At 42.4% G+C, this 22275-nt stretch overlaps 1 protein-coding gene across 1 annotated transcript in view; it reads left to right on the top strand.

Moving 5' to 3' along the window:
- Nucleotides 1-22275, top strand: part of LOC139669239 (D-threitol dehydrogenase-like) — a 30574-nt gene that overhangs the window by 3611 nt on the left and 4688 nt on the right. Inside the window, exons 4-9 of the mRNA XM_071549676.1 lie at nt 6470-6706; nt 8073-8150; nt 9349-9562; nt 14258-14466; nt 14982-15054; nt 20102-20219. Coding sequence (XP_071405777.1) covers nt 6470-6706; nt 8073-8150; nt 9349-9562; nt 14258-14466; nt 14982-15054; nt 20102-20219 — 929 coding nt within the window. The remainder of the gene's footprint in view (nt 1-6469; nt 6707-8072; nt 8151-9348; nt 9563-14257; nt 14467-14981; nt 15055-20101; nt 20220-22275) is intronic.

The following is a 22275-nucleotide window of genomic DNA, read 5'->3' as shown; positions in this document are numbered from 1 at the left end:
TTCTGACTAGTGACTTTGTCCCAAAAAAGTGAAAAGCTTACGATTGCTAGCAGCTCACATTTAATTCCACTTTATGAATCTCCAGGACATTGCTGCAGGTCCAGCACGTGACACGGTGATGCCCCTGCCAGGTTCATTAAATACCCTTTCTATTATTAACGCAAACCAACTTGTTCTGATTCCATTTTCAATCTGGTTGTGTCAGTGTGAGCTTGATTGTAGCTTTATTTGCATTAACAGGTACCATATTTATTTCTAAAATGAGATGACCAGGAGCTTTCTGACCTCTGGCTTTCATGACCTGCAAGTCTGATAAGAAAGAAACAAAGAGCTTTGCCAAGTATAAGAATAAACGAAACGTTACAGATCACCTGCAATGTGCAGCATTTAAAATCCCAGTTCCCCGCAGTGAGTGTGAAATTAATTGAATTGCTGTTGCTCTCTAGTGCCCATTCTGTGCAACTGACTTACTGTGACTGAATTAAAATATCTAGAGGCAGGCAGAGTACATGCTGTGTGGAGATTAAAGAAAGGAGCAAAGACATGAAAATTAAATCCTTAAAACAGAATGTTGCAATTGATTTTATATCCTCCGATTGCAACATGAAGGCACATCCTGACCCCAGTTCTGCAGGTGCTCAGGACTTCAAATACCTCTTGGAGCTGTTGGGAACAGAGATGCTTGTGTTTGGCAGGAGAGAGATCCCAGCATGGGGACACCTCTCTGTGCAGGATTTCTGCACTGGGCTATGAACTTTTGCTCAGCGTGGCAGATGTTTTGTCACTGGTATCAGAACAATCAGGATTTTCCTACAGGTTTAATCTACAATGACTGTAAATACTGAAGCATTGAATTTGGTGGCCTCTCTGGTGCCGTGGCATTTTGGGCTTCTCAAAGTTTGCCTGGTTGGAATTGGGCAGCCACATGGGGACACACCTGGATGCACAGAAGAGGCTCAGACTGTGAACAGAATGCTGCCTTTTCCCTCCCACATGACCAGTTCAGGCTGGAGACACAGCAGGCTTCCTCTCCTGCTCTGTGCACATGCTTAAAGGCAGGAGGACAAGGCAGTCACAGGTGGGAGATGGATGGGGGTGGCACAGCTCAGCTCTCACAGCGCAGCTTCATGAAGGAGGCAGAGAACAACGTTTCTGTCCCCATGGTCTGCAGGGAGGCTGGTCTACATCAGAGCTGGCTAATATTTGCTGAACAGCACTGTGAGATTCTGAAGAGCTGGAACAAACTCTGGCAAGGATTGTCTTTGTTGCCTAGAGTGTTTGCAGCCCAAGGTTTCATTCTTGTCTCTTTGGAGAAATTAGAGGGCAGAGGTGGTCACCCACCACTTGCCCTTTGGTGTTTGATACAGCTTTTTTGCTGTGGTGATGATGGATGAATTTTGCTTTCAATCTGAGTGTGATAGAGCAGGATTTCTGCTTATCTGCTGCTCCTCAAACTTTTGCAGTATTGCAAACTCCTGGGAGTAGGATTTGCCTTGCTGCACTGCACAAAGCACAGAAATGTTATATGATACATAGATTAACAACCTGTCATGGAACTCCTTCTCTGCTACTTGAAGCTATGGTTCAGAAAGTCCAAACTGCCAGAAAGTGTATAATTTCTCCCTTCTGGTGTAAAACTGATTCACCCAAAAATTACATCCTAGCCTCAGGTAGAGTACCATCCAAGTACTGCAGGATGTGTCCAATGCTGCCTCCACATCTGCTGCTGATGCCCTTTACAAGGAAAACTGCCTGATGTTGCAGCAGTTGCCACAAGGATGCAACACATCTGTGTCAGTGTGCCTCAGAGAGTGGAGTTTTTTGGACCCAGGTGGCTCTGGCTCTTCTAGCTAAAACTATGGCTCCTCAGGTCTGGGAATGAGCAGTGTAAAGGCAGCACATTAGTCCAAAACAGCACCCTGAGCAGGGTCTCGGAAGCCTCCTGATGTTCCTTTGCAGTATCCCACAGCATTGGCAGAATCAGCCAGTTTCCCTGCCTCCTGTCTCAAACCACAGCCAGCTGCAAAATATCTGACATTTTGACCTGTCAGGGGATGCTGAGGGTCAGACAGAAACCACAGAGCTCAAGTAGACAGTGGGGTTCATTTGGCACATGAGAGCACAATGATAAAAATCCACTGTTCCCATAGGTGAGGGATAGACACTTCCAAGCTAGGTGATGTCTCCATCAAAGCATGTAGCTCACATACACCATGGCACAAACCTCTGTGCCCAAGAGCCTCAGTAGTTTTTACATAGTATTTTGAAATGTGAACTGAAGGGAAAGCTTTCCTTGGGCTCAGTCTCAGGTACGGGTGCTCTCATTGGGAATTAACTCTTTTCTATATCTGCTGGGCCAGCATTTGAAAACATTTCCAAACAAGGTCCTTAAGTCTAAACTCTGTTGTGCTGTGCCTGGATAACATGCCTTGCCATGAATCTGCTGCCAGAAAGGGCCTGATCCTGCACAGAGTTTCTTTCAATTCCCAGTGGACTTTTGTTTGAACAATGGCTGCAGGAGTGAGTCCAGACAGAATGCAAACTACTGGGAAATTATTCTCATCCATGATTTTGATCCTTCCATTTTAAAATTGAAAGTGCAACACAAAAAATAACACCGTGTTTGCAGCCGATTCTGCTGATTGCAGGGCATTGTGTAAGCATGTCGGGGTTTGCTTTCTTCTTTTTTCCTTCCTTTTAGCAGACAGAATAGGTGAAGAGGTTGAGCTGCAGATCTCATTTCTCCTGTTTTGCTGCTTGTGAAGTCTGCCAACAGAATCCACCTTGACGAAGTCAAGGACTCTGCGTTTAATGTTGAACTGAGTGAATAAATTATGCATGAAATTGTGTCGGAGTCTCTAGTGTGCTCTAGAATTGCTCCTTTTGATATGAAAGGTTAATTCAGAAAGGAGTCCAAAATAGCTGGAAATTGTGGGGATAAGTGGATAGTATTCACTGTTGTGAGCTGTTATTACTAGAAATTGCATTCCCTCTCTGGCTTCCCTAGAGATTTCGCTTTGCCGGTGAATATAAACTGTACTCAATAGAATAGCATTTAGGAGTAACAAGAGTGTATGTCCACATACAGTAAAATATTCTAATGGTGTTTTAAAAGGAAGCTGTACTTTTTCATGTATTCTGTGGACCCTAAGGATGGATTGCTATTACATTTAGGTCAAGAACAAGGCATAGGGAAGGTAATAAGTTTTGAGTACATCTTTATTACAAATATGCTGACTGTATGATCCATATCAAAGGAACTGGGCAGTCATTTTTTTCCTGATTGAGTTTGTGTGTGCCTTAAGTTGTCTCTGAGAAGGACTGCAATTGGGTTTTCTCTGAGCTTTGGCAAAGATTCATTCATGGGTTTTTTTCAGGGTGTCCTCTTCCTGATCTTTGGCTGTATCCATCAGCATTGCTGCTGTGCCCTTTCTCATGGTCTCTTTTGGTGCATCTCCTCCATGGAATGCAGTGTTACACTTTTTTAATCCAAAAGGAAGTTAATGACTCATTGTAATCAAAAGCATTAATTTTAGCCAAGTTTGCTCTGAATTAAAACTCTCATTGCCATCTGTTACCATCTACAATGACTCCATAGCAAGGAGCAGGGATTGCACTGTAAACACTCAGGAAATTAGTTTCAGCAGGATATTTTGCAGCCTGATTATTTCCTTCTGGATCTCAGCTTTACTTGCAGTTGGAGTCATTTGGGTTCTGACTCTCTCCAAGCAAAGGACAATGGCATCTCCAGCATGCTCTGAGGTCCCAGGCATGGCCTGGCCTAGTCTGTATTGGGAGGGCAAGGATCATCAGTCCCTTCTCTCAAGCCCCCTCATCCATATGGGAGAGCAAGGAGTTGTCCTCTTCGCCACTGCACCCACCTTTCTAGTGCCTGGGTCTGCAGTCAGAGCTAGTAGTAGAGCAGTTTTTTAACTTTCTGGCTGTCTTGGTTCAGCAGTGGCTGCTGGCAGTGAGGAAATCCTCTCTAGTGTGGTGCCCTGGCCACAGTGACCACCAGTTTGTATGACCTGGGCTCTGCCAGTCAAGGAGCTTCAGAAAACAGAGGACTTTCCTGTTCCTGTGACTGCTTTTCTCCTGCTCTAGAGGCAAAGCTGGTTCAAGGAATTTCATGGATTCCTCTTAAAAGTCCTGGAGCTGTTTCCAGCTAAATATGGAAAATGCAGCAGCAATTTCGAAGCTTCAGAAACAAGATCAAATGGTGGCAGAACCCAGTACAAACTCAGGCAATTTCTTACAGGTGTCAGATACTGGGTATCTGGAAGAAATGAAAGGTGCCCAAGTGACCTTCATGGCTGGTTATTCAGGACTTGCTGAACTGGCAGAAGGGAAATCCCTTAGAAACAATGGCCTTGCACACCCAGGCAATCCAAGGACAAGGCAGGCATGCCCTGGATACATATCCAACCCAGGCACCCTCCTGGGATGAAAACTGTGGAGTTAAAAGGTGGTTTATCTGTATCAGAAGACAGATAAGAAGGAGATAAGCTGTGAGCAGGTAGGCAGTATGGAAAGGGGGCTGAAATGAGAAGTCCAGCTAATATCCAAAGAGCCACACAACTCCATATGGACCTAATGAAGCCAATGCATAAAAGTAAGATTCTTTTTCATTAGGGAGCCATACCACAGAGCAGTAGTAACATATGTTCAGCGATGTCCACATCTGCTTCTGAATGTCTGCCCCCCACCTCCTCCACCCAGGAAGGTTACAAGTCAGAAAGTAGTGATAAGTCATGCTGAATTACTTAAATTTGCCTTTGGCTCTTCTCCCTGGGGAATGAGACCTCAAATCCCTCTTCCTGATGGGCTCCTCCACCCAGGTTTCATCTTCTGACCCTTCCTGAAGTATCTATACTGGCCAGACTGGCTGAGGTGCAACCTGATAGAAGTTGCTCTTCCACAGTAGCAAAAATGTTCCTGCTGCTTTCCCCCAATATGGCTCAAGAGGGAACCAGGACAAAATTTTCTTACTGGTCACAAAATGAAAAGATGAATCCTAGGAAACCAGATGTCCCAATTTCTGCAACATTTATTATAAACTAGCATATATTTGGCCTTAAGTTCTTCTTTCATTATAATATAGTACCTAAAGGTGTCCTAAATGTGGACTCATGAATGCTTTTGGCAGAGTTTCTGTGCTATCAAGAATCTGCAGTTAAATGTGACTATCCAGGCTTAATTTCCTCACTAACAACCTCACAATGACACCAGTTTGCACGATAGAGGAATTCAGAGCTTCAGTGATCCGCTTCCTGATACATCCTGGTCTTAACCACACATTCCCTGCCTCAGAAATGCTCCTGCAATCTCTGGGAGCCATCAACCTCAGTGCCAGAAAAAACCCCCAGTTTTTCCTATTCTGTTGCTATTTGTTATTGATGCTTCTGCTGGTACATCTCAGGGGATTGCTTATCGCTCCTTGTGCACAATGTCTCCAAACACGAAAGGGAAATCTGGATGCAAGAAGTGCCATTAAAAGTTGTGGTAGAACCAGTGAGTTCTGGAAAACATAATTGTTTCTCTTTTCACTCAAAATGCCAAGACTTGAAAGCATTTCAGCTTGCCGAGATAGGTGGATGAGCTGTTGTTTCATTACAACGCTCACAGATGCAGTTAAATAGTCCCAGATGGAATCTGAAATATTCCATAGCAGCCTCTTGGGCAGCAAGTGCATTAACTGCCACAGGAGAAGGCTGTAAAGGCTCCCATCTGGTCATCCATCAACACTTTTATACATTATCATCAGCAGCCTGCTTGGAGGGAAGGTGTGCCACATTTCTGAAAATCCAATTAGATGATAGCAGCCAGTTCTCTTTTATCCTCTCTGTTGCTGAGCCATCCAAAGCATTTTTTTAGATTAAAGAAACATCATTTTCCTTCATAGGGGTTGTGCTTCTTTATCTATATTGTGACCTGTTCTTTTATGTGCTTTATAATTCTATTATTAATTAGGATTTCAACTCTTCCTGCTACTGAAGTGGGACTCACTAGTTTGCAATTCCCAGCTCTTCTTTATGCCCCTTTTTTAGCTCAGAGTGATAAAATTGCCACTCTTCAATTTGTTGACAGTTGCTCTTTTGAGAAGAGATAAGTTACTGAAGCATCTCAGTGGCAGAGTTTGATGCTAGTCCTCTCCCTTACCCTGATGGATCAATTTGCTTTGACTCAAGGTATGCAGATGTTTCTGTTGTGACTCAACACCACAAGCTGGGATGAGCCATCCTCTTTTATATACTGGTTTTCTTTGAGAAGTTCAGAGATTTGTTGGTGAAGAATTGTTTGCAAAGCATGGAAAACTCCCAAGATCTCCAGAAGTAATTCTAGCAGAGTTACTTTAAAGGAATAAATTTCCCTCTAGTTTGGGCCTCATATAAAGGGTATTTTAATGGCAAGACTTTAAACTTTCAGGTAAATAATTAGTGTTTTCTCCAACATGATTTTTTTTCTCCAGGCATTACATGCTGAGGATGAGCACTTTGATATAGTCTTTATTGATGCTGATCAAAGGAATGCTGTTCAGTACTACAGCTTTGTCATGGATAACCACTTGCTGAGAATGGATGCAGTGATCTGTGTAGAGAATACACTCATGAAAGGACAAGTCTACCTGGAGAATGTATCTGATGAAAATGTACTTGCTGTCAGAAAATTAAATTCAGTGATTAATTCAGATCCTCGTGTTGAGCAGGTTAGTGCAATGCCATTGGTTAAGGTGCCCGTGGTGCTGTATCTATGGATTTTGCAAAGCACTCTTTAAAATTTTTCTTTTGTTGATGCCATTATCCAGAGGACCTAAAATGAACTTAGATTTTATTGTAATTCACCTCACTTGAGCTCTAGGTATGAGTTCTATATTCAGGAATAGTCCCTACTCTGTCTATATCTTACAGAGTGTTAAAGGCAAGATAAAAGGGAAGCACTTAAGAGTGAATAATCAGCTCAACAGCACCACCAAAGAACCACCACTCTGCTTTAAAGGCTCTGGGGGCTGTAGGGCATCACGAGCACAACAGGAGTCAACAAAGTCCTACTCCAGCAGGAGAAAAAAAAAAAAAAAAGAGAAGCAATAGGATGCACAAACAATGTAGTGTGGTTTCAGAGGCAAAATTAAACATGTAGCCTTCAGGGCTTTAAAAGCAGGTGTGACTGATGCTACCCCAGGACAGCAGCCAGCAGCTCACTCTCATGCCATGGCTGCTCTGGGGTGGCAGAGGGACTGTGGTGGTGGCTGGATTCCTGTTTGTCCTCCTGCACTGTAAGGCTGGTCCCATGATGAGATAAGGGAGGTCTGCCACCTCCCACCCACCCCCTGCCACAGCTCCCCATGGCACAGAGGTGTGCAGCTCATGTCCAAAGTGTTTTGGTTTCTCACAGGCTTAAAGGTCTTTGTCTACGTGCAGACCAGACACCTCTAAAGGTACTTCCTGTGGTTCTGTATTTATTCTTTCATCAACACAACTAATAGCCAATGTTCCAGGAGCAACAGCTTTTCTTTGTACATGAGGGAAAGATTCATGACAGTTTTCCATGTTCTGAATCTCACTGTTACCCCTTCAATGCATGTAAATAGCGTGTGGGTTCCATAGCTGATGTTCTAACACTGTGATACTGTGTTGAATTTGCAACACTGAGCACAGGTTTCCTCATGATGATGCATGTCCTGCACCCTCATCTGTGGGTGAAGGACAGATATTCTAACAAATGCTGGAGAATGCCAAAGTACTGCTATTGTGATTTACTGTAATACTGGAATATCCCCATGACAGCCTTATCAAGACAGTGGAAAACCAGCAATCTCAGCACCTGGCACTGGTTTGGAAACTGGAGAGATAAAATTGTAATTTTTTCCTGGCATTTGTGGAGGCAGTGAGTTTGAAAGAGACATGTGAGCAAATACAAATGCCTGACATTAGTGTTGGAAGCAACTTCACCTAAGAGTAGGAGCAGGAGAAGAGCTACTATGGCCTGAGGATTGTCCTTCATATCAGTGGAATTCGGGTGACAGAAAGCCAAGTACAAAGCAGTTGAAAACTGTGTATACTTTGTATTTGCAGGTAATTTTACCTGTGCAGAGTGGACTGAGCATCATTCGAAGGATCCCTATACCTCCAGATGCAGTGATTGAATCCAAGGTGGGTATTTCCTCTCTGATGAGGACAAGAACAAAATAATTTTCACGGATTTTGTGTCAAGAATCCAAACACAGAGAGCTGTGCATTATGGACTTACCAGCTTAGGGCTTGGAATCTTCTAGTCTCACTAGTCCAGGGTTACACTAAAGCTGTTAAATGCTGATTCTGTGCAAAGACTTTTGGATCAGCTGGTCCTGTGATGAATCTCCACAGTGGGGAGAATGCTGCTTGCTGGATGTCTGTGCCTGTTGCTCTCCAATCCTTGCCATGCAGGGGGATATGGGCAGATGGAGCTGAGGACCAGCTGTAATGAGCCTATACAATATTTCTGAAATAGTTCTTTTTTGGCCCAAGGCAGCACAAGTACCTACCCTCTTATGCTCTCTAAGCTGAGTATTTTGATGGCCTTAGATTTTGCTTGTCCTATGAAGAAGGCGGTGATTTTATTTTTCTCTGTTTTATGTAGTGGGCATCATCCAGCTGTAGTGAAATTCCCATCTGGAATCGCAATGGCCTAACTCAGTAAAACCAGACTAACATCCTGATGGTTTTGCAGTTTCTGATCTCTCCCAAAGCTACACCCACTGGTAATTCCTGGCATTTCAAACTCAATATTTTAAACATCTTGTATTTTCCACTTTGATTCCAGTTAGGGGGAAATGATGGATGGCAGCTGATCAGATGACAGCTTGGTTTAAGTTATTGGCTGATATCTTTATTTGTGCACCAGCCTTGTGAAGATATTTTGATTGCACTCTGCTTGAGCAAAATCCTGCCTTTGGAGCCTTGTTCTTAGCCTCTGTGTCTTTCTGGAGTCAGCTGAGCCTGAGGGCAGGGTTGGGCCCTGGGGGGTGAAAGAACTTGAAGACTTAATCAGTCAACTTCTAAGACAATGCACCTGATCCATTTTCCATGGGAAGCCAGGCTGGGAAATGCCATGCCCTACTGTCATGTAAGTGGAGTGGCCAGAGCATCTCCCTGAAGCACAGCCCTTCTGCTCTATTGTCTGGCACCTTAATGCTCCTATTGAGACCAATATTGACTTGGATTAGTTACACTTTTTGTATTAATTAATGGGCCAAGAAGACATGGATCCCTCCTCCTGCTCCCACCTCGTTCTCACAGGCAAAGTCCTTCACAGTTGTCACAGTTGTCACTTTCTGAGCTGTGCCCCTTATTGTGTGTTTTGTTTCAGAAGGAAGTGGTGAGCGATGACGTCTTCTGGGGCTATAACAGGCAGCGCATCCTCGACCGGCTGCGTCTGGATGGCAAGGTGGCCTTTGTCACTGGCGCAGGGCAGGGCATCGGCAGAGCCTTTGCTCACGCCTTGGGGGAAGCTGGTGCCAAAGTAGCTGTTGTGGATCTGGTCCTTGCCAAGGCAGAGGCGGTGGTGTGTGAGCTGAGCCTCAAAGGTAAGCATGGGACTGACCTGTGATGAGCGCTGTAATGGGTGACTTTCATTCCTCAAACCTGACCTTCCATTCAGCTCTGATGTGGAACTGGTTAGAGCAGAGAGTGTTCATGCCATGGTCTCAAAGCTTCTCCTGCACAGGCTGATATCAGTTGTTGCCTCAACAGTCATTGATACCACATCATCTGCAAGATGTTTATCAATATAAACTCAACTAGAGAGGCAAAGAGATCCAAACAAAATTCTTACCCAAGAGTGCCCATTGCGGTGAGCTGTGGCTGATCGGAACAGAGAAGGGTCACCCCTTGCCAGTGAGATCTGTACAACCAGCACTGAACAAAGAGAGATGGTGTTTCTCAGAGTAAATAATGCACCACCTCAGGCTTTACTATGGATGGGTGACAGACATGGCCTACAAACTCACATACCCCCACTTTTATACCTCATGTCTGGACCATGAGCCAAAACACCAAAACAAAGTTGATGTATTGCCAGCCTGAACCCCTCATTGCACCCTCAAACTGAAGCAAAGTCATTTGTGAAACCCTCTTTCAAACATACATTCAAGGTCAGATATAGGGACAAAATGCTAATAGACGTAATAACTAAAATCCCAAATAAGGAGTAACATCCTCTACAAGTCACTTTTGTTTTAGCAGTAAAAACAGAAGAGGTAGAATAAAATTGAATTTCTCCCTATAGCCATGACAAATGGCAATTGTAAAGGGGAACCCCCCCCTCCCCGGAAATACAATTTAAATTATAACAGAAAGGAAGTATTACTCATTTTATAATTCCTTTTGTGAGATTGCACCTGAGCCTTCTTCAAAGTGCAGTACTCCATTCTTTCTAAAGATGGAGCTTTACCCAGGAAACTTTCACATTTCCGTTTTGGATTAAGTCGCCAGTATTTGTTTCCATTCTGACTTCCAAAAAGGACTGGGCCGCTAGAAACCATAATCTCCTGCAAACCCAGACTCTGCAGTTGTATTTCTGTCACCTAGTCTCAGGAAGGGGTGAGGAATGATGCATTTCTGGTTTTGATACCATCCTGAGCCTCCCCAGAGAACTTCTGAAACAAAATGTCCCTGCCTGTACGATCAGAGCTCTGGTAAGCAGGAGACACTTTACACTGAGCATCAGGGCAATGGTTAAAGCTCTGATCCCAAATAATGAGCTAGAATAGAAAGTGTCCAGTTCCTATTACAAATTCTTGACTCATCCAGTCCCTCCTCCCCTGAAGCTTTTCAATCCCTTATGCACCAAAGCCATATGGCCTTGGCACAGAGTAGCTTTGCCCTATATGTTAACTTGTCTTTTGGACATTTTTTCCCTGTGAGATCCTGCATATCAAGTGGAACTATTCAGATGGAAATGGGCTACTTGATAGAGCCATGAGACTTTGGATGCCAACAGCCTATTGCAAAACTAACTTAACTTATCTCCAGGGCATTTTCAGGAGGAATTTGATCATCCTTCAATGGTTGTCCTACATCTCTGCTCCTTCAGCAGTGGGCTGTAAGCCCAGAGGAGGCAGGGGGTGTGTGTTCCAAACTGCAGTTGGAGAGGTCATGAGGCATAGCAAACATTATTGCAGTCTAAAGGAAAGAAAATCTCACGTCTCACTCTTTACACATCTTTATCCTTTGAGGTCAAATATTATCTATCAACTTGACCAGTGCAGCTGGTCAGGGCACGTCTATTCCATCTCATGACCGTTTTTGAGGTTTCAAATTTATTGTCATTCCCTGTTGGAACAAAACCCAAACTTTGTAATGCTTTTGTGAAAGGGAATTATATCCAAATGCCCGTTTTTGGAAAGGATCTGAAGAGGTCAGGTTTTCAATCTCTTTCTCTCCAGAGGTAACTAGAGAGTCTAGCCTGGACCTCAGAAGCTTTCCCTTGAAAACTTTTGTTGAAATCAATATATTTCCATGAAACATTTTGGCTTCAAAGAAGTAACATGCTCTGTTGGAAATAAATTTTGACAAAAAGGTTCAGCTAGCTTTACTGTGAAAATATTCACATGAGTAAATTGAAGCAATTGTAGTATTAATACATATTTCCCCTGCTATAATAAGGACAAAGGAGCTGTGACTTTTTTTTCCCCCTCAATGGTTGTAGATCTCTAAATCAAAGTTGGAAATGCAGTGCCCCAAGTCATTCTGATACTGATACTTTTTCAAAACATTTTGCTTAGATTGCTTAGAGCTGTTCTGCTTCTTATACCAAGGAGCCCTTTTCTGCCTTTTGGGATGGTGCCTTCATTTCATGATGAGTTTTAAACATCAGAACCTCTGTGATCTCAGTTTTAGCTTTGTTAGACAGCTCACGTGTATGTCCCTTGGCTACAGGGGTCTTTGTTTTTGGGTCCTGTGTGAATACCTCTTTCAACAGTTGCTAATAGATCCTGACAGAAGAACCAAAAATGATGAAACATAACCAAAAAATCCTAAGGGTTACCTTCCACTACACACACCTCTGTCTTCAGGGGGAATTGCTGCCTCTACCCTAAGGGAAGAATTAGCCTGATGGGATTTTTAAAATGTGCATTTTCACTGTAAACTATGCAAATGCCTTGTGCAATGTCACTCCTGATCTTCCTGTCTATATGCAACGTGTTACTTCCATTTATACCCGGAGACCAGAGATGAATCCTGTGGCAGGGCAATGTGTTCATGTCCCCTGCAGAAGGGCACCTCGGGCAGGTTTGGCATACTGGTGTCTCTCCAACACAGAGCCACTGGACTCCTCTCCGGCCGCTCTCATCACAAAACTGCCTCCACGGGCATCATAAAACTAAACTGAGGGCTGTGGAGATGCACTGGCTCCGTCACACATGCAGCAACATGGTTGTGTGTTCAGTCTCTTACCTCTGGCTGTGTCTATAGAGTTGAAGCTATTTTTCTATAATTTATTTATGATTTTTAACAGGCTGTTTGGGGAGACAGTAGAGAGACAGAAAGTGGGGTTTTTTTCCCCTCTTTTAGAGTGCAGGGTCATCAGCTGAATTGATTAAGGTCAAATATGGGACTCTGGTTTGAAGTGAGTGTGTCTTCATTGCTTCTTCACTAGACACTCATGCCTGGCACCTTTTGTCTTGTTTTTATGAACTATCTTATAAGATGAAGCTATAAATGGGGTGAGAGTTGGAGGGCAGGTGAAGAGTCTCTCTGTTACCATTAGTAACACGCTTGCACCCGTTTTGTCTGTAAATGGAGAAAAAAGATTGCAGCAACTCCCTGTGCATTACATGTCTTGATAACAACTAGGAGGAGTAACGGGGGCTGTCTGGCTGTTCTTATTTTTTCAGCATATTTAGCATAAAACCTGAGATAAAAGAAGAGGTCTTGTTTTGTGGCAGAACGTGCATTCGTATTTTAGTTGACTGTATTTTTTCTCTGCCATGGAAGCCAATAGGGCTGTGTCATCACTTGAAGGTGACAGGAAATCCCATGGCCTGGTGTGGGGAGCACCCCAGAGTAGCATCACTGAGGGAAGTGTACTCTGGCAGGCTCCTAAAAGCATTGGAGATGAGGAGGAACTTTTCCATCCAAAAGCCTCTTTCCTTCCATTTTCTTCAAATACCACTGGGAAATTACTGCTTTGCCTTGATTTCATAGAAGCCTCCACCTCAGCTTCATTTTGGGAGAGTCTCCTCCTAGAATAGGTTTAAGCCTTCTTTTAAATGTTTTATCAGAATGATCTGAAAGAGGGACCAACGTGAAACAATTTTTCCATTCATATAGAAGTAGAAAATCTTGCTTTAAAAGCCGTAACTTCCTACGCTTGCACTCTTGGCCTGCAGGCTGCTGATCTGTGCTCCAACTTCAGTGGCTGCCTCCCTCCTTCTGAGCTGAGACCCATTTCACCACATCCCTTATTGGTGGAGCCTTATTTGGCTTTCAGGATGAGTATCATTCCATTGGCTTCAGGTTCCTCAGCAGGCTGCCTATGTTGTTTAATAATAAGGGTGTTTAAAGCTGGTTTTTATACTAAATTAAATTAAGCTATTTATGGATCAGCACTGGTGCAAGTCAGCAGCTGAACTTTTTTTTAAGAGAAAAAGCATTTTTGCATGTTTCAAATCTGGTAATTTTTTGTGTTATTCTGGTAGTGTGATTTGCAATAAATAAGGCTAGACAATCTGACTACCATAACTGTGCACCTGCAGGTATTGCCAGTTACCTCCCAACTAAAGTTGGTTTGGTTTTGTCTGAGACTCTCAGCTGCCTAGATGCTGTAGTTCATCAAGAGAGCACTTTTGGGATGAATTAATTTGATTTCTGGAGCACCTTAGGGGGACGTGGCATAAAAAAAGCATCTGTAGATCTGCTGATGGATGGGGAAGCTGCAGTTGAGGGTTTGGACAGAAGATGGTGCAGTGTTCCAAGCTTCGTCCTGCTGGAGTGGCCGCCTTCCCTCCCACACCTGGGCTTTGGGTTGGTCTCTAACAAACAAACCTGGTACCTGTCAGCAACTTCATAATAACAGTATTGAAGTAACAAACTCACATTTTGGTACAATTTTTGCAGCAACAAATTAAGGTGGAATATATATGAAATACTGTAATAGATATAAAAATATATATAAAAATATCTCTTTATATGCATTAATAACTGATCATAAACCAGAAGTTTTTGTTTCTTTCCCTGCAAATTCCTATACTGACTTCATCACTCTTATTTTAACGCAGGGATTAAAAGCCTTGCCCTGACAGTGGATGTCAGCAAGCCCGAGGATGTGCAAAGGATGGTGGATTCAATTGTGGCTCGCTGGGGCACAGTTCACATCGCTTGCAACAATGCAGGAATCAATCTGAACTCTGCAAGTGAAGAGACTTCCCTTGAGGAATGGGACAAAACTTTCAATGTTAATTTACGAGGATTATTTCTGTGCTGCCAAGTAAGTGTGAAATGCTGCACTGATTTATTTTGCAAATGGGTAGTAATTTTCTATTTACTTTATCAAGACCTATTAACACAATAAAGAACACATAAAAAAATTGGTTCTAGTTTGGGTAGAGTTAAGAAAAGATTTGCAGATTCCATTTACATATTTCAGTCAATATTTTCAAAAGCAGCTGGTACTTACTGGCTGCCCAAACCCAGGCATTTTAGAATGGCCAAAATTTTTTGAAGGGTGGTTATTTGACTCATCCTGAAAACCAGAAAGCTTTGGGGGACATTCTCAAAATTAGTGATTACTTTGAGAAAATATTGCTAAGAGTGAAGAAGTGTGAAATGGCAATAGGATTTTTCTTGCATCAACCATTTTTGTACCAAGTTTTTATATCAAGTGCATAAAAAAATGTGTTAGCACATCAACTCTTCTGAAAAGTGAAGACTAATTTATTATCATGTCATTATTAGCACAATCACAGAAAGGGTCACTGGTCTTTGCTTTAATTTCTGTCACAGGCTGCAGGCCGCATTATGCTGAATCAAGGATATGGGAAGATAATTAACACAGCATCTATGGCAAGTTTAATAGGTGAGTGATGAGAGCTAACAGTTGTGCTTCAGAATCCATATTTTAATTACTACCGATGCTATTTGAATCAATTAAACCTGTATTGGGAAGGAGTAAATCACTGACATTTCATATTAGAGGAAATGTACTACAAAATTTTTATTGATATCATTTTTCAACATTTATCTGTCCTCAATGTTTTAGAGCACTTATTACTTTTTATAGAAGAGGTGGAGTCACCTTCCCTGACTCCAGTGCATGGATGGCCTGGGAAAGGTGCTGGTATCTCCCCACTGTTCCAGGCAAACTCCTTGGTGTGTCAGAAGCTGAGCCTCCAAGATGTTTAAAAGCCACCCAAAAGATTTTTTGCCAGTTTTTGTCTCAGTACCCATGGGGTTTATAACATTATTGTTACCAACAGGTGCCTGCACCAATGCTGCTGAATCAGCAGTGTCATCAGAAGCACCAATAAACCATTGTAACATATGGAATGAAATCCCTACTGCTGAGCTAATCTGGAAGGCAGTTACATGCTGGTGAGCTGAAGCCCATGTAACAAAAATTGATCAATTACACAAATTAAGCATAGCCCTTTAGGAGTTTATTTTATTGGTCTGGACATCTGTTGCAGTATTGTCCAAATCCAAAAATCAAATGGTGCCTTGGGTTGCCAAGTTAGGCAAGAAAATCTAGTAGCTATAAAAGTACAACTGAAAACCCCTGTATTAATATCATGTCCATCTGCTGAATGTTACATAAATATGCAGTCTTTTTATTTTCCTTCGGAATAACGTTTATTTTTACTGTGCCCAGTTTGACATTCTATGACATTCTGCTCAGTTTATTGCACAGTAACTTTAAATGTTTCTTCAAAAATCCATTTATAATGTTGTTGTTAATGTTTTTTCAAGTGTCTTTACCAGCTGTTTTACTTTTGCTTAAACACAGGCACCATTCCTCCACCCTAGCTTTGTAAAGTTACAAAATCTCCCAAAGAAAAGTAGTTTTGAAAAGAATGTAGAGTTTTAAATTTCAAATACACCAGGCTTTCCTGCTCTGCTCTGTGCAGTCAGGCTCTGGTCTGCAGTTGGGCTGTCACCATCCACATCACTGTTACCAAGCACAATTTCCTGGGAGGTATTCCACCCTGGAGAAAGTTAGGAAGCTCTGGGAATTGGCACAAGCTGGGGATCTGCTGGTTTGGCACACTGCTCCCAGTCTCACTGCAGCCCAGCAATGGTCTCCACTGCTGAAGGAGAGTAATTTTCCAACTTTTCCACTGGGCCTTGGCACAGTTCTGCTGAGCTGGGAGGTGATGCCATTCCACCAGTGCATCCATCCCAGACCCAGCCTGGGGCTGCATCTCCTTGACTGTGAGACAAGCCCAGAATTCACCTGGGGATCACATTTGAGGGAAGTAGTGGTCCTGGAACAGGAGTGAACGTTGGAAAGCAGCCCTGAGAGCAGCCTGGAAGGGTCTTCCCAAGATACATTTAAATGTCAGTAAAAGTTAATGCATGCTAGGCCAAAAGTTAAGAGATGAAGAGATGTGTTTACCTTCTGAACCTGTTTGAATCTTGGCATTGAAAAAATCTAGTAGTTATGAAACTACGACTGAAAACCACGATGTTCATATCATGTCCATCTGCTGAATGTTAAATAAATATGTTGGTTGGTTGGTTATTTAAGTATGTTGGCCAACTGGCATAGTATGAAATGTTTCTAGAAATAGTTAAGGGGATATTTTTTTTGTTGTTGTTGTAGGTTGAGTCCTTCCTCAGAGATACAGGAAAATGAGGAGACACAGGATAAGGAGGTTTTTGTTTGTGATTTTTCCAGATTCACTGCTCAGAATCAGTTTTAATTAATTGATGATAAGCTGCATACATTTTGCATATGTGCATTTTGATTCTGGTATTTCACTGGAATTATTCCAGACGTATGCTCCAGCAGCGGCGGCGAGGCTGCTGCAGCTCGGCAGTTCACACAGGTGGAACTCTGAGCTGTAATTTTTACAGTGAATATCTTTAGTGGTAAGTGGTCTGCTCTTCTCTGTCTATGTGCACCTCTTATTAGCATTACGTGGCTGCTTCAAGGTCAGGCTGGGAGCCTGGTGCACTGAACGAGGTTGCAAAACCAGAGTGTCAGGTTGTTGTGGTTTACACCTCACAGCCTTTTGCTCACTGCCCCCTGGGATGGGGGAGAGAATCTAGGGAAAAAGGTAAAACTTGTTGGTTGACGTAAAGATGGTCTATTAGGACAGAAAAGAAAGAGAAAATCATAATAATAAGGATAAAAGAAAATGCAAAACAAATGATGCACCGTACAGTTATTCACCACCCACTGACTGATGCTCAGTCAGATTCCCCAGCCAACTCCCCCCAGGTTTATTGTTCAGCATGATGCCATATGACTGGAATATCCCTCTGGCTGTGTCCTCTCCCAGCTTCTTGCACCCACCAGCCTCCTCACTGGCCGGGCAGCACGAGAACTGAAAAGTCCTTGTTTTAGAGCAATGACCAAACCATCAGAGTGTTATCAGCATTATTGCCTTCCTAAATTCAAATCAGTAGCAGCTACTGGGGAGAAAATTAACTCTATCCCAGCCAAAACCAGGACACAGATGTTTAAAATGTAATGCAGCTGATGTTGACAGGATTTTATCTGCTTCCTCCTGTCATCTCAGTCTTGAACAAGAGTGAGTGTCCTCACTTCCCAGAAGCCTTAACAGTTCAGATTTTTTTTGTGACACTGCAGGAGGCATAGTTTTGTTCACAGCCTCTAGTCTGGTTTTGTATGAGTTTGAAGGGTTGTAGATTTGCTCTTCTGTTTGTAAGAGACCACCATGGGTAAGGGGAGAGGAGGTGGTGTGGGGCGCTCAGCTGCAGAAAGCCCAACCAGCGCCAGAGCTTTGCAGCCTGTTGGCTTCTTCTTGAGCAATTCCAGTTGAGAGGGGCCAAATGTCTCAGGAGGGAGAAATTTCATCTTCTGAGTTACCTGGCTTAGATATTCTTATAAAGACAAAAGAATGTATGTGGAAGGACACTTAAAAACCCTGTCTCAGCACCCACCCCAAATCAGACGCTCATTCTCGTAGCTTGCAGCAACTTGTTCTCACCCACGTGCAGAGCCGGTGCCAGAACTTCCATCCTCTTAGCAAACACCAAATGATTTATCACAGAAAGACATGTTTGGAAAGTTTAGCAAAGGGCTGCTTTTGGGAGGTTACAAGGTTAACTACCAAAGTTGTATGCAACTTGGAGCTGCTGCATGGCAATTAATCAAGAAATTACGTTCCACATCTTTTTGAGAGCCCCCACATCGCGCTGCGTCAGGGGGCAACAGGCACACAGAGAAGGCAAAGCAGTTCTGTGGGTCGAAATGCAAATTATTTCATATTGAACAAAAAATGAGCACAGAATAAATGCTGGCAGAGGAGGGCTGTGGTGTGTAATGCTCGTTGTAGCAAGGGAAAGGCCTCTGAATTCTGAACAAACCTCCAGCATATGCAGAAAAACAGAAACACTAATTGTTGCTCCCATCACGTGTGAGCTTTAAATCTATTAAAAAACATCCATGTTCAAGGCAAAGGCCCTTGTTCACATGCTTAGTAATTTGCAGCACGGCTTTTGGCTCTTTCAGAGCTCGGATATCTCAGTTATCACCTTCTTTCCACCCTTTACATTGGCATATGCAAACCCAATAGTTTCAGTCAATAAAAGCAGTGGTGGGTGTGTTGGGATGCCATGGGTAGGAGTGATCTAAAACTGATGCATCAGCTTAATTTATTAAGACAAATTTAATGCTATCTGCCAGTGCTGCTTGTGTGTTTTTATCAAAATGCTATGAGTTGGGGTTTGCTGGCTGAGCCTTACTCAAACCAAGTGACTGCCTTTTTTCCTGGGTTCAGTGTCATTCAACCCCACGGGCTGGAATTGCCTGCCTTTATGACTACTGATATTTAGCCCTGATTTTCCCCACTCTCCCTCCAAAAGAGTTAGCATAAGTGACACTCAGCACCGATATGGAGATAATTATGGATTGGTGCTTCGCACTAGATTTGTTTAATGAAGTCCTAATGGCAGCCAGGGAAGTCCAAGGAGAGACACTTTGTGAGTGTAAATCCCAATAGCTGAACTGACTTGATTTGACTCCCATGGGTTTAAAGCACTTTACACCCACTGGGGATTTGTCCTTAAGTAGCTTTCTCTGAGCTGGTGAGGGGCAGAGCCACCGAGCACACAGCACTAACAAGCTTGAACATTGTAATTAGCAAGGTGATCATTTTATGTCTCTGACTGACATGTGACATCTCTGAAACATTTTCAAAAGCTTCAGATTTTGAAAGTGGTGGGTGTTCTGAATTTTTGGGATGCACCTGTGATCACATCCACACAAACACCAGCCAGATAATGTGATGTGTTTGCTTCAGACTATGGATAATTTAAAAATTATGGAGAATAATTTGTTCCAAGAAGCTATATATAATATGTTATATAAAATCTATTATGTACTTATATTATATCATATAATGTCATCTCAAACAATTTGTTACATTACATTGTATCATACCACATAATGTACTATATATACAATATCATAAATCATATTTATGTACTATATTCTGCAGAACACATATTATTAATTCTATAATCTCTTGTCATTATATGTTACTATATTCATATTATAGTGCACAAGAATATAAACATATATATGTATAATATATGAATGTGCATGTGTGTATATGATTATTTATTTTTCTTGGGAGGAGCCAATTATTGCATATCTATGTTAAATTCATGGGTTTTGGCTTTGCCCAAATATGGAGCCTTTGACATTTCTTTATTCCTTTTTGTTTTCTCCATTGTTTTCCAATAGCCCAGCTGCTGCAACAAAATAGTTAGATGTTTAGTTTTGTGTGGTAGGTGGCTAAATTCTTGCTGTTCCCTACCCCCTATCAAGGAAAATGTCAAATAGTTCATCTCAATGCAGGGAATTGTCCGTGTATTGCCTAAGCTATCCTAATTTGGGAAGAATAAATAATTTTCTCTTTCTGAACCCCTTGTAGTCCCACACCCACAGAAGCAGTTGGCATACAACGTCTCCAAAGCTGGGGTCGTAAAATTAACACAGACACTGGGAACCGAGTGGATTGACAGAGGAGTAAAAGTCAACTGCATTTCCCCGTAAGTAAAATGCAGTCTCATTTTGAAACTACAAAGAGAATGAAATGTTTCACAAAGCTCATATGAACACTGTCTCAGCAAATAAAGTTTCTAATTAGCAGGTGGATTGCATCCCTTTTTATGTTGTCTTTTCCTTAACAAAGGTTTAAATACTTAGAACCAAACCTGCTCTGTTGCTGTGTATACTCAGGGATTTAAGGAGAGGTTTTAGCATTTGATAATAGGTTTTCCAATAATGTGAAGGGTAGTTTTTAGCATTTCTCTTCCAGATGAAATATTTCCTTAGTCTGTCCAAGCCTTATGTGGTTAAAGAAAAGGTTTTTGACACTTAATAGACAATACTTCTTTTCCCTTTCCAATTGAGAAAAATATATAGGCACTTTAAAAGCTACATTGTATTGCTGTAATTGAGCTCCTGTTCAGCTGTGATAGTCACAGGAGGCTAGGTGTAGTTTTGTACACATATATATATTTATTACAAATTAAATTTTCCTTGTTTTTAGAGACTTCATGCTCTATGTTTTATGGTACTTATTCACAAAGAAAAGTTTTCTTACTAGATATACTCCATCTCTTCCTGTTTCTTGCACACATACCAAAACCAGTCATTTTATTAAACAATTAACAGTGCATGATAGTGCTGAGCAGAAACCCAAGTGGGTAACGTTAATTGGAAGCGGTCAAATTCCATAGACCATTGAAGTCAATCAGAGTAAGTAAGAAGGGCAGGATTTTAACCCAGGAGTTAAATTGTAATAATGAAGATAATAATGTACATCAAATTAGGGAAAACAAATTACATATTTTAATCCACAAAGTGGAGTTAAAAAAAAAATCACAGTGCTCAATGGCAAGTGCCTCTGTTTTTACTGCCGGTCTGCTCTCTCTTCGCTTGTGCTCGCTGTCTTCCTTATGATTATTTATTACTAATTATACCAGTGACTCCAGCCATCTCTCCATGTGATCCACAGATTCTTTCAACAGCATCTTACATCCTAATGGGATTTTCCCCATGCCAATGCTAGCAGCACTGTTATAGTGTTCCCACAACTAGTGCTAGTGAATTTACACTGGCTTTCAGGAGCCAGGGGAGATGAAGGGAATTAGGGAAGCTCAGCAGGACCTGGCAGGAATTGTGTCTGAAAACACACAAGTAATCTGTACCAACAGAGGTGGGATAGTAGAGCCTCATTCACAGCAATTACAGAAGAGAAGGCTTTTCGAGGAGGAATTACCCATTTTGAAGGGGCTTACATAAATTTAAAAAATAGACTCCAAATGATCAAAATGCATTGTTTGGCACAATTTTGGAGCATACACTCATATTTGAAGAAGTTATGTTTCTGGAGGCAGTTGTCAGAGCATGGAGAAAAATTAGTCATGTTTCTTTTTCTGATTTTCAAGCCAAAACAAAGTTGCATTTTGATCATCCTTACCTGTCTTAAACTCTAGTGATGATCTCAAAATCCCACAACAGGAAGGGGTGTTTCTTTGCAGAGGAATAGCCAGAAAGGGCACAAAGAGGACAAATATTTTGCTTTCTTTGTGGTCCCCTGTCCTGGACAGAGCAGTGTCCCCTAGTGCAGCTGAGAACCCAGACTGATCGACTCCAGAGTTGGACAGAGTTTTCCTCCTGTCCATTCACAGCTCTGGCTGAGCCCCTCATGACAGGGCTGCCTGGGGAGCTCTGGGCAGTGTTCACTGGAAGGAGCTTGCAGTGATTCTTAGAGCTCAGATCCCTCATCACCATAAGCAAAAGCCACATATGCTTCAGTGTGAATAACTATCCATGTTTACCTTTCTACCTGTGTAAGATGTGAAACTGCATTCTAGGGCATATTTAGACCCATTCCCAGAACTGTGGACCCGAGTGTCATTGTCTCTTGGTGTGACTCACCAAGACACAGGGACATCTCCAACCCAATTGATCTGAGTACTCAGCACTGGGCAGGAACTTCAGTGCTCCAGCACCTGTGTCGGTGCCATTGCAATACTTTGAGGGGTTGAAATGTCTCCCAAAAGCACAAGTCTTGCTGCACATCCATGTCCAACCTAG

Source organism: Pithys albifrons, chromosome 3, assembly GCF_047495875.1.
Source record: "Pithys albifrons albifrons isolate INPA30051 chromosome 3, PitAlb_v1, whole genome shotgun sequence".
Lineage (NCBI taxonomy): Eukaryota > Metazoa > Chordata > Aves > Passeriformes > Thamnophilidae > Pithys > Pithys albifrons.
This window is presented reverse-complemented; position numbering and strand designations above follow the sequence as displayed.